The 14,672-nt window shown below is 44.9% G+C and overlaps 1 protein-coding gene across 1 annotated transcript in view; it reads right to left on the bottom strand.

The window, feature by feature from the left end:
- Nucleotides 1-14,672, bottom strand: part of LOC115092809 (indoleamine 2,3-dioxygenase 2-like) — a 73,690-nt gene that overhangs the window by 25,387 nt on the left and 33,631 nt on the right. The window contains exons 2-6 of the mRNA XM_029604137.1: nucleotides 11,127-11,222; nucleotides 8,879-8,998; nucleotides 7,729-7,847; nucleotides 3,503-3,517; nucleotides 2,940-3,039 (exon numbers count right to left, since the gene is read on the bottom strand). Coding sequence (XP_029459997.1) covers nucleotides 2,940-3,039; nucleotides 3,503-3,517; nucleotides 7,729-7,847; nucleotides 8,879-8,998; nucleotides 11,127-11,222 — 450 coding nt within the window. The remainder of the gene's footprint in view (nucleotides 1-2,939; nucleotides 3,040-3,502; nucleotides 3,518-7,728; nucleotides 7,848-8,878; nucleotides 8,999-11,126; nucleotides 11,223-14,672) is intronic.

Below are 14,672 nucleotides of genomic sequence, written 5' to 3' on the forward strand. Positions count from 1 at the left end.
GGGGAGTTTATAACCTCCGCTCAGCAATACGATCAGGGCCTTTCCCCAGTTCCCTCCCAATCCGGTCCAATAAAGGAGCAGACTGGGAGGGAGCTTACTAAAACCCCTACCTACCCTGCCTCCCTTTTCCCCTCTCCACCCTGACCACTAAAACCCCTCTATGTGACCTTTTTAATTTCCACAAAACTTTTTACCTGTTCTCCCAAGCAGTAGTAAGTTGCGTGGGCCGGACGGCTTCCGGCTCGTGCTTCAGCGGGACAGCGTCTAATGGCGCTGTCCCGGCCCGCCCACGGCTCACCTCTTTTGATTTTGCCGGCTCTTTCGTGCATACCGGGAGATACGCGCGTGGCTGCGAGCTTTTGAAAATGCCCACGGCGCGTCCACGCGCAGCCCAGCCACGCACACATATCTCCCGGTATTGGCGCGTGCCAGCTTTTGAAAATTTACCCATTAGCCAGCTAAATTTTAGTTTGCTATCTTATTAGCCGAATCAGTGCCCAAATATTCATTCCACCCACTAACTTCTGAGTTTGCCAGCTACATGCTTTTAAATGTGGGCTTCCCCAGGGTTGTGTACTATTTAAACCCAGTGTAACTTATGCTGCTTCTTAACTGACCTGAGGAAAGGAAGAAAATTCTCCCAAACTAGTCACAGATGTATTGTTAGTCCAATAAAAAGGTCTCACCTACGACATATTTATTGACCCTTATTTCTACATATTCAAGTGAACTAACACATGAACCACAATACTAATCATACAAATATAATATAATAAAGTCTTTCTCTTTGATGTGAAATGACAAACCCCCCTGGTGACACAAATGTGCTGCATGCACACGTAGCCACGTGGAATTTTCAGTGGAGGTTGGGAGAGGGATCTGATCTGGGAATGTAGGCAACATCTTAAATTCCTCCCCCCCCAGATGATCCTTCTGATAAGGAAATTAAAGAGGAGTTTAAAAATTTGCCCTGAAGTATTGAGAATTTTATTATGTATTTTGATCCTATGTGTTCTATTATGTTTTGAAATTTGCTGTAAATTGCTTAGGAAGATATTTTCTGTTAGGCGATAAATAAATGATTTTAAATAAATAAATAAATAAATAAATAAATGTTTATGAGGGAAACAGTAGAAATTATGGTAAAATGTTTAACCAAAAATTATCAGAGCCAAGGTAATAACACTTCAGTTTTCAAGTAGATTGAAACCCACTCAAAGAGATAACTGTCCACTGATGAAGGGACCTTAGTAGTTCTGAAGACTTGTGTCTTAAAAACTTTCATTAGTCTAATAAAGGAATCATTTCTCCATAAGATCATAAGAACATGCCATACTGGGTCAGACCAAGGGTCCATCAAGCCCAGCATCCTGTTTCCAACAGTGGTCAATCCAGGCTATAAGTACCTGGCAAGTACCCAAAAACTGAGTCTATTCCATGCTACTGATGCCAGTAATAGCAGTGGCTATTTTCTAAGTCAACTTAATTAATAGCAGTTAATGGACTTCTCCTCCAAGAACTTATCCAAACCTTTTTTAAATCCAGCTACACTAACTGCACTAACCACATCACCTGGCAACAAATTGCAGAGTTTAATTGTGCGTTGAGTGAAAAAGAATTTTCTCCGATTAGTCTTAAATGTGCTACATGCTAAGTTCATGGAGTGCCCCCTAATCCTTTTATTATCCGAAAAAGTAAATAACCGATTCACATTTACCTGTTCTAGACCTCTCATGATTTTAAAGACCTCTAACATATCCCCACTCAGCCATCTCTTCTCCAAGCTGAACAGTCCTAACCTCTTTAATCTTTCCTCACAGGGGAGCTGTTCCATCCTCTTTATCATTTTGGTCACCCTTTTCTGTACCTTCTCCATCGCAACTATATCTTTTTTGAGATGTGGCGACCAGAATTGTACACAGTATTCAAGGTGCTGTCTCACCATGGAGCGATGCAGAGGCATTATGACATTTTCCGTTTTATTCACCATTCCCTTCCTAATAATTCCTGTTTGCTTTTTTGACTGCCGCAGCACACTGAGCAGACAATTTCAATGTATTATCCACTATGACGCCTAGATCTCTTTCTTGGAGGTAGCGCTTAATATGGAACCTAACATTGTATAACTATGGCAAGGGTTATTTTTCCCTATATGTATCACCTTGCACTTATCCACATTAAATTTCATCTGCCATTTGGATGCCCAATTTTCCAGTCTCACAAGGTCCTCCTGCAATTTATCACAATCTGCTTGTGATTTAACTATTCTGAATAATTTTGTATCATCTGCAAATTTGATTATCTCACTCATCGTATTTCTTTCCAGATCATTTATAAATATATTGAAAAGCTCAGGTCCCAGTACAGATCCCTGAGGCACTCCACTGCCCACCCCCCTCCACTGAGAAAACAGACCATTTAATCCTACTCTCTGTTTCCTGTCTTTTAACCAGTTTGTAATCCACAAAAGGACATCGCCACCTATCCCATGGCTTTTTACTTTTCCCTACTACTCCTAGTTTTGTTTCAACAGACAAGCATTCTTTTGTTCTGCTTTTTGAAGCATATAACGTTAGCAATGAATGAATCATTTGTTGGGCACTGAAGGGATAATGCAAACTCAATAGTCAACAACTGTATATTAATACCTGAATCATATGCTGAGCCTTTGAATTTAATCTGTGCCAAAAAGGCTATATGTGTTTGAATGTGATCTGTGCAGAAGGTTATGGAGTTCAAGAATCAGCTTTTATTCACATAAAAAGTTATTTGCCAACAGGATCTGTTGATCAATGGCTCAGTCCAGGTATCTACAAATTACAAGAGGAAATGAAGGAATGCCAGAGATCAACAAGAGCCTATGGCTTTGAAACAAGAAGTTAATTGGGCAGACTGGCTGGGTTTTATCTCCTATTATATTCTGTATTTCTGTATGTTACCTTAATTCCAGGCACAGCTGCCAGTTCAACCAGGAAGGTAACCAAAATGAATCCTCTCAGGTTTTCTCCACCAGGCAGCAAAATAATGGGGTCCAGGTTCCTTGCAAGAGTAATTACAATGACACCTTAAACAGCAGCGAATGAATCAGACATTTTAAAGTGTAGTCTGACATTTAAGCACTGTATTATATCCTGAGCTATTTTTCCCTACTTATAAATCTTGAATGCTGGAAGTTTCATGCTTGTTGGTTTTAAAGCTATCTAGAAAAGCTTTAAGATGGATTACACAATGCACTGCAGTTTCACAGGTAGTAGCTTCTGCATTTTTCTCCTAGCTATGGTGCACAATAGTGCTACTAACTGGTTTTGAGTTTTTGATGTATGGGACAGCATAGTGCTAGTAGAAGGTTTTGAAGGCAGAGCTCAGAGAATTGAGGGAGGGGATACACATCATGAATAAGAAACAAGGTTGTTGTTTTTTTTTTAATTGGTTTAATAGTTGTAAATGGATTATCAAGTGTGAGAGCTTGCCAGCTAAACAATAAATGCCATGATAGTCTTACTCAATTTCCAGAGATCTGCAAGGGATTTCCAGGCAGCAATGACAGATGTGTTGAGGAAAAAAAGAAGGAACAGAAATTAGTTTTCAGCTGTGACTTTGTTACTTAACATACAATAAATGACCTTTGAGGGTAACATATCCCCCAGCCTAGTGATAATGAACAGGATTGTTCTGACATTTATATCCAGTTTATACATCTGATATTCTCACATCAGCACTGGGAGGCATGCATACAATTAAAAACAGAGTTCCATTAATTTCCCCCTACAACACAAGAAAGGGCTACCCACGGGGAGACTACAACCTCGCTGCTGGACACTAGAATCATCACAGTGATCTTTCCAAATGATCTCCATCTATGGGCTTCCCACTAAATCTCATGCAGAAGAAGAGATGAAACCCAGATTCACCGACCTTTCTTTACTTCACTGGTGCATTAGATTATGCTTTGTGTGATGTATTTAAGGGGCAATGCAGAAAGGGATTCTCCACAGGTAAATGTGTGTTTAATATTTATTTATTTATTTATTTAACAGTTTTTTATACCGACCTTCATAGTAGATAACCATATCGGATCGGTTTACATTTTAACAAGGGTAAAACTAAGGTAACAATTCTGGTTAATAATAGATAACAAAGGAAAAAGGAATAAGTCAAAAGTTACAATCAACAAGGAATGTAAAAAACTTGGAGGCTTGAAGGCAAGCTGGAAGGAAGATAAAGGCAGGTAGAATAAATATAACGTGATACAAATAATTTAACGGGTTAGAGCATAAGAGAAAGCCACTTTGAAAATTGCTCCCTCCCCCTCTGCACCCCCCAGTTTAGGGGAAAAGGCCAAAGCCATCCTGGCAACAAATATGCAAGGAGTTTATTTTAACTTCCTGTGGATACTTCCCAATGGCGAGTTTGCACCTGCAAACTCTCGGGCCGATGCAGTAAAGTGTGCTCAGGCTGAATGCACTTTTAGCTCCCGTTTGGCGGCACATTTTCGATGTGCTATTTTTACCTCTTATACAGTAAGGGGTAATAACGCGTGGAAAACGCATGGCCAACCCCCCCCCCCCAAAAAAAAAAAACCTAATAGCACCTGCAACTTGCAAATGCATGTTGATGGGCCTATTAGACATTCCCGCGCGATACAGAAAGCAAAATGTGCAGCGAAACCGCACATTTTACTTTCAGAAATTAATGCCTGCCAAAGGCAGGAGTTAATTTTGGCCGGCACTGGGAAAATGTACAGAAAAGCAGAAAAACCTGCTTTTCTGTACACCCTCCGACTTAATATCATAGTGATATTAAGTCGGAGGCCCCCAAATTAAAAAAAAAAATCAAAAATTAAAAAAAGAAAATTAAAATCTGCCCGCGGGTTGGAAGACAGATGCTCAATTTTGCCAGCGTCTATTTTCCGAACCTGTGGCTGTCAGCAGGTTCGAGAACCGAAGCTGGTAAAATTGAGCATCGGCTGTCAAACCCACTGACAGCCGCCACTTCTGTCAAAAAGGAGGCGCTAGGGATGCGCTAGTGTCCTTAGCACTTCCTTTTACCGCGGGCCCTAATTTGCATACAGGTCGATACTGAATCGCGTGCCCAGGACCCTGGCCTGTGCGCGCGTCGGGAGAGCGGGTGCTCGCCGGCTCTCCCGCGACTTTTCCTGTATCGGCCCTTCTGTTGGTACTTATGTACCCATGGTCCCCGCTGGGTATGACATTTTCAAAGGGAAATTCTGTGGATCTGCAGACTCCAAGGGGACACTGATAATTGCCTCTTGAGATTTTGATTCTTCACCTAGGCTGCAGATGAATCAACTCCTTTACTACCAAGAATTTTCACACTCTCCACTGGTTTACAAAACCACATTGTAGAGATTGATCACTGCTGGCCTCCCTCTAGTCTCTGCCACACTCTTCCACTGATGACACATCCCCTTCATCTTCCCTTTTTGGTAGTTTCTAAAGAACTGGAATTAATATGCTAACACTCAGGTCGATCCAGTAAGGCCGCGGTAGAAACAGTGCGGTAGTGTCAGGCGCACCCTTCCTCCCCGCACGCACAGTTCTCTTCACTAACTCCCCGATACTCTCCTCTAATCGCATGCAAATGCATGCCGCGGCTTTAAAGCGGTAGGGAAGGGTTATGGCCGCGTAACCCATTTTACTGTATAGGCGCTTAATACAGCGCCTATACAGTAACCAGGGTGCGCTGGTACCTGTCATTTCAAATGACATTTGAAATGACAGGTACCAGGAAGTGTAAAAATCAAAATTTTTAAATACCTGTCGGAGGGCCGCGTGGGTCCAGGCGGCCGGCGGGATCCGGGGGGCCGGTGGTCGCGTGTTAAATCTAGGCCGCGGGCGGGTGGGCGCCTGTTCCGGGCAGCGGCGGCAGGTGGGTGCCTGTTCCGGGCGGCGGCAGCGGCGGCGGGGGGACACGCGTTAGTTCGAGACGGCCGGCGGGCGGTCGCGTGTTAAATCTAGGCCGGGTCCGCACAGGCGCGCATTCACTGCCGGTGGGGGCTGCCTCTCCCGGGAGCCCCCACCGGCAGTGAATGAATGAATGCGCGCCTGTGCGACCCCTGCGATTCGGCGCTCAAGGCGTGACGTCACGGCATGTGACTGCCTTGAGCGCCGAATCGCAGGGGTCGCACAGGCGCGCATTCATTCATCCAGGCGGAAGAGCCGGTGGCGAAAGCAGCCGGCTCCTCCGCCTGGATGAATGAATTCATTCACTGCCGGGGGGGGCTGCCGCTCCCGGGAGCCCCCACCGGCAGTGAATGAATGAATGCGCGCCTGTGCGACCCCTGCGATTGGGCGCTCAAGGCGTGACGTCACGGCATGTGACTGCCTTGAGCGCCGAATCGCAGGGGTCGCATAGGCGCGCATTCATTCACTGCCGGTGGGGGCTGCCGGGAGAGGCAGCCCCCACCGGCAGTGAATGAATTCATTCATCCAGGCGGAGGAGCCGGCTGCTTTCGCCACCAGCTCCTCCGCCTGGATGAATGAATGCGCGCCTGTGCGACCCCTGCGATTCGGCGCTCAAGGCAGTCACATGCCGTGACGTCACGCCTTGAGCGCCGAATCGCAGGGGTCGCACAGGCGCGCATTCATTCATTCACTGCCGGTGGGGGCTCCCGGGAGAGGCAGCCCCCACCGGCAGTGAATGCGCGCCTGTGCGGACCCGGCCTAGATTTAACACGCGACCGCCCGCCGGCCGTCTCGAACTAACGCGTGTCCCCCCGCCGCCGCTGCCGCCGCCCGGAACAGGCACCCACCCGCCCGCGGCCTAGATTTAACACGCGACCGCCCGCCGGCCGTCTCGAACTAACGCGTGTCCCCCCGCCGCCGCTGCCCGGAACAGGCGCCCACCCGCCCGCGGCCTAGATTTAACACGCGACCACCCGGCTCCCGCCGCCTGGACCCACGCGGCCCTCCGACAGGTATTTAAAAATTTTTATTTTTTCTTCTGACAGGTTTTATGTGTCCCACATCATTACATTTTCTCGATCATCTCTGTATCGCTTTTTTTTTAAATTGTGTTTTATTGTTTTTGAGTATCTTAAGCGGTGTCGATGGATTTATTACTAGACTCACAGTCCTAACTCCTACTAGGGGGAGGCGGTAAACTAACACGTTACGGCCGCGGCAAAACAGTGCGTTACTAATGAGAGAACCTGAGCGCGCGTTACGGTATTGAAGGGGAATAGCTAATTCCTTCATTATACAGCTAATTCGTTCATTTACATGCCGGGTGCGGGAAGGGTTACGCGTCTGTTTTAAGAAGCACTACGGATGCGCAAAATTGGAGACTGTATCGCTGGTTTGCCTTACGCGTCCGAATTGTGCGCAGCGAGCTCGTTACAGACGAGAAATCTTCAACTGAACTTTACTGGATCGAGCTGACTGTTGTCCTTCCTAGATATTAACTTCAAACTTGCAGGCAGAACTGGTAGCAGTATTACCTGGCATTTTTCAGAGTGCCTTTTTTTTTTTTTCTTTGGCCTCTACTTATAATAATTTATCTTTTGCCATTATGACCTCCAGCTCCAAGCAGTAATTTGTTCGATGGTAACTCATATTTTGGCTGAAAGTTGCAAGGGGCCCGTGATTTACAGGAGTGAATGTGCCTGCTGGAACTCAGGTGGATAAACGAGGTGCAATGACCTGCAGAGTTGCACGGTAAGAAATCAGGTGAGCAGATGCACTCTTTGGACTTGTTTGATTAACCTACCCGTTTGGATTCTTTTTTACCCAGTTGGCTAGTACTAAATCTGCATGAACCATGATAGGTGGTAGCCCAAGCGTCTGAGAGATCTCATGATATGGAACCGCAAGATTGCGTGGCAAAACCTGAAGAACACAAGCATTTACAATTAAAGCTCCCTGAGAATAAGCCATGAACGTGCATGTGTGTGCGTGCGTGTGTGTTTATGCTGAGGGAGATACATGTACAAACTGATATGTGCATAGCGCTATATATACTACCTACTTTTTTTTTTTTTTTTGCTGTAGAGGACATAAGTGGCTACGTTTGCCCTTCTTTTGATTACTGGCATTTGGGCAATGAAGTAATTAAGTCTGCAGTTGTGTCTCAGAATCAGGTGCACAATTTGCATACATTAATGGCAGCAGCAGCACAAATTATGCAGACTGAGAGCACTTCCAGAAAAGTATTGAAGAAAGCCTAGCCACTGAAATGTAACTGCTGACTGAGTGTTTCAGTTCATTTTGTGAAGTGATTTCCATTCTCTTCTGACAGACACATATCCTGCTCCAAGGAAAACCGGACTGAATTTTCTACGTCTTAGTATCAGAGCTGGAGCAGAGGGTGCAGTGCACCAGGGCTCATGGTACTTACTGATATTATAAGTGTTACCCATGCATTAGAAGGGGGTTAATGGCTTAAATCTCCATATGCCCTTTGGTTTTATCCACTGTCCTACTGCTAATGATTCTCTGTGCCTACCCCAGGACCTTTTCAATTCCCATGTCATTTACGTCCCCTTTACCTCTGCTGAGAGCCTCTTCCATTTATCTACTGGAACCTGGTTTCTCTGGTTCTCAGCACCACTAGGCCACTCTAACTCCAGTGATAAGGAACACACAAACATCTCTTGCTCTGCTGCTGTAGTACAAAACGGGGTCCCCGCAGCAGCAGGGATCCCTCTGCAAGATAACATACCCCCACAAAATGCCCCTTTGCAAGGTAAGTTACCCCATTGCTTTACTGGCAATGTATCCTAGCTGGGGGTACTTTCACCTTCCAGAACAATATGCCGCCCTCACTTATTAACACACCCATCTCCCATGAGTCTGAAAATTGAATACATTCAACTATTTAGAGTCTAAGAAAAGGAAAGGAATGATTTCCCATATCTTACCTTCATAGTATTGTGTTCTCCTTCCTGCCATACATACCCCATAGTAATGAAACTGAGAACTAAGTGAGCCAGTCGCAGTTCCCGATGGCTGTTCAGATGCTGAATATTCAACTCAGGCATCTGCCAAAAAAGAATTTTAAGTTGGTTGCTGAAATAATATTGTAACTGGGCTCAGCCGTATAATACCAAGAGGCAGACCATGATTTCAGATCTGAATGAAAACTTTCACCCAATGAAGATGCCCAGCTCTAGGAGGCACATGTCAATCCATAAAACAAAGAAATATATTTTCTTGTTTTACACCTGGGGAGGTTAAATCTATTTATTTATAATTTTTTTTACCTGCCTATCAAGAATTCCTAGGTGAGGAACAGCAGCAGAATATTTAAGCTTTAGGAATTTGGGAGAGGTCTGTGGGTGTAAGCCCACACAGTGTGATCTCATTTATTTTATATTTAGCTCATGCCTTTTCATTGGTAGTTTAAGGTACTATAAGTATTTTCCCCTGTCCCCAGAGGGCTCACTTTCTAAGTCTATACCTGAGGCAGTGAAGAGAGAGGTGACTTGACAAAGGTCACAAGGAATGGCAGTGGGATTTGAGCCCTAGCTTCCTTGGCGGGTCCTTGAGGGATGTCTCCTTGCCTTGGTCTCACTTTACATGGCTGCAACTGGTCGATAATGCTATGCTCACTCTCCTCTTTGGAAGCTTTTCATGTACCGTGTATGTACCAGCAGTGTACTACTGCCCCAGAGGTGGCTGAATACATGATAGCACATCGCAATTCATTTAGGTCAGTCATTATTGCTGTTAATGTTCCTCTGCTGATGAAAAGCAAAGGTCAAAATATCTTTTAGTATACTTTATGTTGGGATGGAAACATTTTAAGCTTTTAAAGTAGTGTGGTTGCTGTGTTAGTTCACATGAATGCATGGAAATAAGGTTAGAAAACAAAAAAATAAAGTGGTACCTTTCTATTAAATTAGTCTATTTCTGTTTGTTAATTTTTTTGGTGCATTCTAAGTTTTAGAAGGACCTCAAATTGTATGCCTTGAATGCATTATTACAGGACAATTAATCTACGAGTTAGGGGTGTCTCCAAGGATCAGAAACTAGACTATTTCTTGTGCAATTTGCTGTTGCAAGATGTGGTCAAGTTAATGACATAGCTGGGTTTAAAAATAAAAAGGTTTGGACAAATTTCTGGAAGACAGATCCACTAACAGTTATCAGCCAGGTAGTCCTTGGGGTTTGCCACCTCTTACTTCTGGGAATGCGCAGAAAGGAATGTATCTGCGGGGTCCTTCCTACTGACCCAGACTGGCCACTATCAGAGATGGGGGCTCCATGGACCATTGGTTTGAAGCAGCATGGCACATCTTTTGTTTATGACCCTTTAAATTAATTACAATATCTCAAATGTTACAGAGTATGTACGAGAGTGTTAAGAAGCTGATGGAGCTTTATTTGGCACCGTCAAGTTTGCAGCTTTCAAAACGTAGCTCAGAGGTTGAAACAAAACGCTTTCTAGTTTCTAAATGTGTATTTATATGTTGGTTTGGAGGTTCTGCAGAGGCAGAGAATTAATTACAGCTGCCCTGAAGCTGCGGCGGGAGAATACTAGCCTTCAGCGCTGCTTTTTCTAAACCCCTTCTTAAAAACCACAGCCATAATAATCCACTGATCTGTGCAGTTACCCTGACATCTGGTGGCAATGGAAATAAATGTTGTAGAGCTCAGTGGAGTGGAACTTAATGCTTTCCCTCTGAAATGCTAACCAAAAAAAAATGTTCTGAGACCAAGCAAATGCTAACACCTGAAACTTCAAGACACGCTTAGTTTCATTTATTCAGTGGAAATTAAAACCTAAATTACTCTGGATTTTTGGTTTTACAGCATGAGAAATAATGGTGCTGCCTGCTGGGCAGGGCAAACGCAGCACAAAATAGTACCCTGAGCAAGGGTTATTTTCAGCACTCCCCTTCCCTTTCAGGCTTGCATGATCAAGACTCAAAAGGGTGATATGGTACCCGCTGCCCCCCCCATCCTGCCACCTGGCTTGGCGCCCAGGGGGATCACTTGACCACTCCTTGCAGTGGCACTGGTGCGAAGCATCCCCAGAGAGTCTGCTGCTCGCACAATCTTAGGAACCTTGCAGAATTGTGAGTGCATGCTTGGCAACGCTGTCCGTCTGGGAGATTGCGCTGCTCCTCGGCATGCAGAGCACACTCGGAAATAAAGCAGAGGTACCTTGTGAACTTCGGAGCGCAGCTGATGGTTTTCAATAAGGCAGGGCAGATTCTTAGCGATCTTCATCCAAGGGCCATAGTACTCTGGAAGCTCTGTCTGTAAAAATACATTAAGCATTAAGGAGTCCCTACAGCACTCTGGCTGCCCTCTTAAAATAAACACTTCCACTATGGAAGTGCCTGAGAGGAGGTAATCCAGAAAGCACAAGTTTCATCTAACTTTTTGCCTTAGGATTATTTATTACTGCGGTTTCAGCTCTTTCTAGACCCAGCTCGAGCTACATTTCTGGTTTGAGGGCACTGAGGATGCAGGCTATGAATAGGTAGCCATTACTGGATTTTAACAGCAGGTGTAATCCTCCCGTGTTGGGCAATGTTAGTGTGTCCCCCAATGGGGGTCAGAGGCAGGATGTTATCTCCCCCTATATTGTACAGGTTCACTATTTGAGCCAGAAGGTCATAGTTCAGACCCTGTTTAAAAAATGTATTTCATATGTATAAACTATGTTGCAATACTGTTCAAGGTGGCTAAGTTCCAAGACCCTGCACCTCATCTGACCCAAACTCCTCAAAAACGTAGAGCGCTACAGCCAAATTAACATCAGGGAGGGCAATTTTCAAAGCCATTTCCACAGAAACAATGGCAGTTTACCTGCAAAAAGGAGCTTTTTGAAAACGATCCGCCTTTTATGAGAGTACGTTTACCCACATACCATGGAGGCATCCTCAGGGGAGGCAGCGATGCTGCACATTGCTTTGACCAGCAAAAGCAGGCGCACATCTCTGCGAGCACTTTTTCCCATGGCAATAATCATAGCAAAACTGTGCGTCTAGTTTTACTTTGATTATTGGCGTAAATGCCGTCGTGTTGGCACCAATGGGGGGGAGGGCAATTTAATTATTGTTCCCTAGTTGTATTAGGCTTGTGGCTAAGATCCACATGCAGAAGTGTGAGCTGTGAGCTGAGCATGGTCCCTTTTTTATCTGAGGCTGAGAACCTGTACAGTATGGGGGAAGGGGAGGGTCCTGGGTTAATGCTCCATCATCTGACTGCACATGGGACAAGAAACCATGTGGACGCTGACCACCCTAAGAGAATTAACGATCTCATTTAAAAAAAACAAAACAAAACAGGGTACCATTGTATACCAGATAATTTGGGCCAAACTAATATTTGTCTATTATTATTATGTTAACTATGTTTGTGATGTAATTCATCCAGACTTTTCTTATAGTTTGTTTTGTGTGTGTGTGTGGGGGGGGGGGGGGAGGATATGGAAATTAAAATTTATATGTGAATAGTAAATACTAGCATTTTAAATAAAACCTATAGCTAATGGGTTATAATGCTGTAGTTTGAGTATGTGTCTGTGTGTGTATACATATAGATATATATAACTGACTATAAATACACACACACACCTATATACAGCAATCAAAAAAAGAAAGGATTGTAACAATGTTATTTACAGCAAAGAAAAATCCTGCCACAACCAATCAAATTGACCTATTTGGATTTTTTCCAATGCCAAATATTCCTTTTAGATAAAAAAAAAGGGTTTGAATGGAGGCTAGAGATGTTTTTCTCATTTCCTGCCAGAGAAAACAAAGGTCTTGTTTTCTTTAGTGATGTTGGCTGCAGGACACAAATACAATACAAAGTGACCTTGTGATTATCTGCTGTGCTCAAGAGAAACAATCAGCTTTTCTTTTCTGGCTTTCTGTCCTGTTATTGTCTAAAAGGGGCAGGTTATGCAGCACTCCGGACCTGCTTCCTGACAGATAGGATACTTGAATGTCTCATTGAAATAAGACTAGGGGAAAAATTAACTTTTAAAATGTGTACATATGATAGCAGATTGCTTGTTTTCTCTAAGGATAAGAACATAACAATTGCCTTGCTGGGTCAGATCAAGGTCCATCAAGCCCAGCATCCCATTTCTGACAGCTCACCGGGTACCTGGAAGATCCCAGAAAGCAGATCTATTTCTTCTTCCCTACTCCCAGGGGTAGCAGTAGCTTTCTTTGGTCTACATGGCTAATATACAGGCCGATGCAATACGGCCGCACTAAAACTGTGCATCCAAACTGGGCGCCCGCTTCCCTAATGCGCGCCATCCACCTCTCCCGGGTGCGCGATGCAGTAGGGAACCGAGCCGCTGCGTTAAAAAGGAGGCACTAGGGGAAATTGTGCGTCCCTAGCACTTCCCCGGCATCGGGCGCCCAGGAGAAGTGGCTGAGCGCAGGTTAGGAAAACGGATGCACAGCCTTGGGTTAGGAAAACGGGCGCTCGTTAATCGAGTGTCCTTGGGTTAGGAAAACGGGCGCTCGTTAACCTGGCCACTGGCAAGACATTTTTTTTTAAATTTTGTTTTTTACCTTTTTTCGGTTCCTCCAACAATATCGCCATGATATTAAGTTGGAGGAACTACAGAAAAGCAGGAACTACAGAAAAGCTTTTCTGTTAACTTTAGGGGCTCCTCAAAACTTCATGCCTGCTCCGGGGCAGACGTTAATATTTTAGAGTAAACATGTGCATTTTGGGCAGACATTTATTTTTTACATAAGTGAATAATAGCTAATAGGTTCATCAACATGAATTTACATATGAAGAGCACGATTAGCTATGTGCTGGTATAGACACACGTTTTGGACGAGCTAATCCCCTTATTGCATAAGGGGTTATAGATGCGTGTCCAAAACGTGTGTCCAAGCGCTCATTAACCTGTGTGCTAGGCTTAGCGCATGATATTGCATTGGCCTGAACGTGTTACAGACTTTTCCTCCAGGAACTTGTCCCAACCGCTTTTAAACTCTGCTATGCTAGTTGCCCTGACCACATCCTCTGGCAAAAGATTTGACAGCTTGATTGTGTGCTGAGTGAAAAAGTAACCAGGCAGCCCGGACACCCTCAGGCTCTAATCCTCCCCCATTCCAGCCCTTCTGGACTCGCCAGATGCAGACAAGGAAAACACAACACATGCTTTGGATGCAAAGGCCACAACTCCCTAAAATGGGAGTCTAATCAGGTGCCGAGTCCGGTTCATAATGTTTACAGAAGTTGTGGCTGGGCAGGTGCGACTGCCGATACTTTAATCTCCGCCCATACAGAGCTGCAGGGTCCTGCCCCTAGCGAATCCCCTGGAACAGGCACCGTGACCGCCAAGCACTAGATGGGCTCCCTGGCTTGAGCTACCACAAGCAAGCCCCTGCTGGAGCCCATCCACCAGAGGGGATCTCAGCCCAGCCACCACAAAGCAAGTCTTGCTGGAACCCCTCCCCTCATATCGGCCCTAGATCCATCAAGGCCATGCTTAGGCCTGACGTTGATCATCGGTGGCAATGAGTGAAGGCCCTTAGGCCTCTCAAGCACATATTGGCACCTCCCAGCTTACTACTAATGCCTCTGCATTTACAAATGCTCTCCTGAACTTGGCTGCTGCTGCCGTGACAAGACAACAGATAGGTGTAAACCAACTATCTAACAGAGGAGGAGGAACAGGTGGGGAAACAGCTCTGGTTGGGACCAAGGGGGAAGAGGCCGGAC

Source organism: Rhinatrema bivittatum, chromosome 5 (genome assembly GCF_901001135.1).
Source record: "Rhinatrema bivittatum chromosome 5, aRhiBiv1.1, whole genome shotgun sequence".
Taxonomy (NCBI): Eukaryota; Metazoa; Chordata; class Amphibia; order Gymnophiona; family Rhinatrematidae; genus Rhinatrema; species Rhinatrema bivittatum.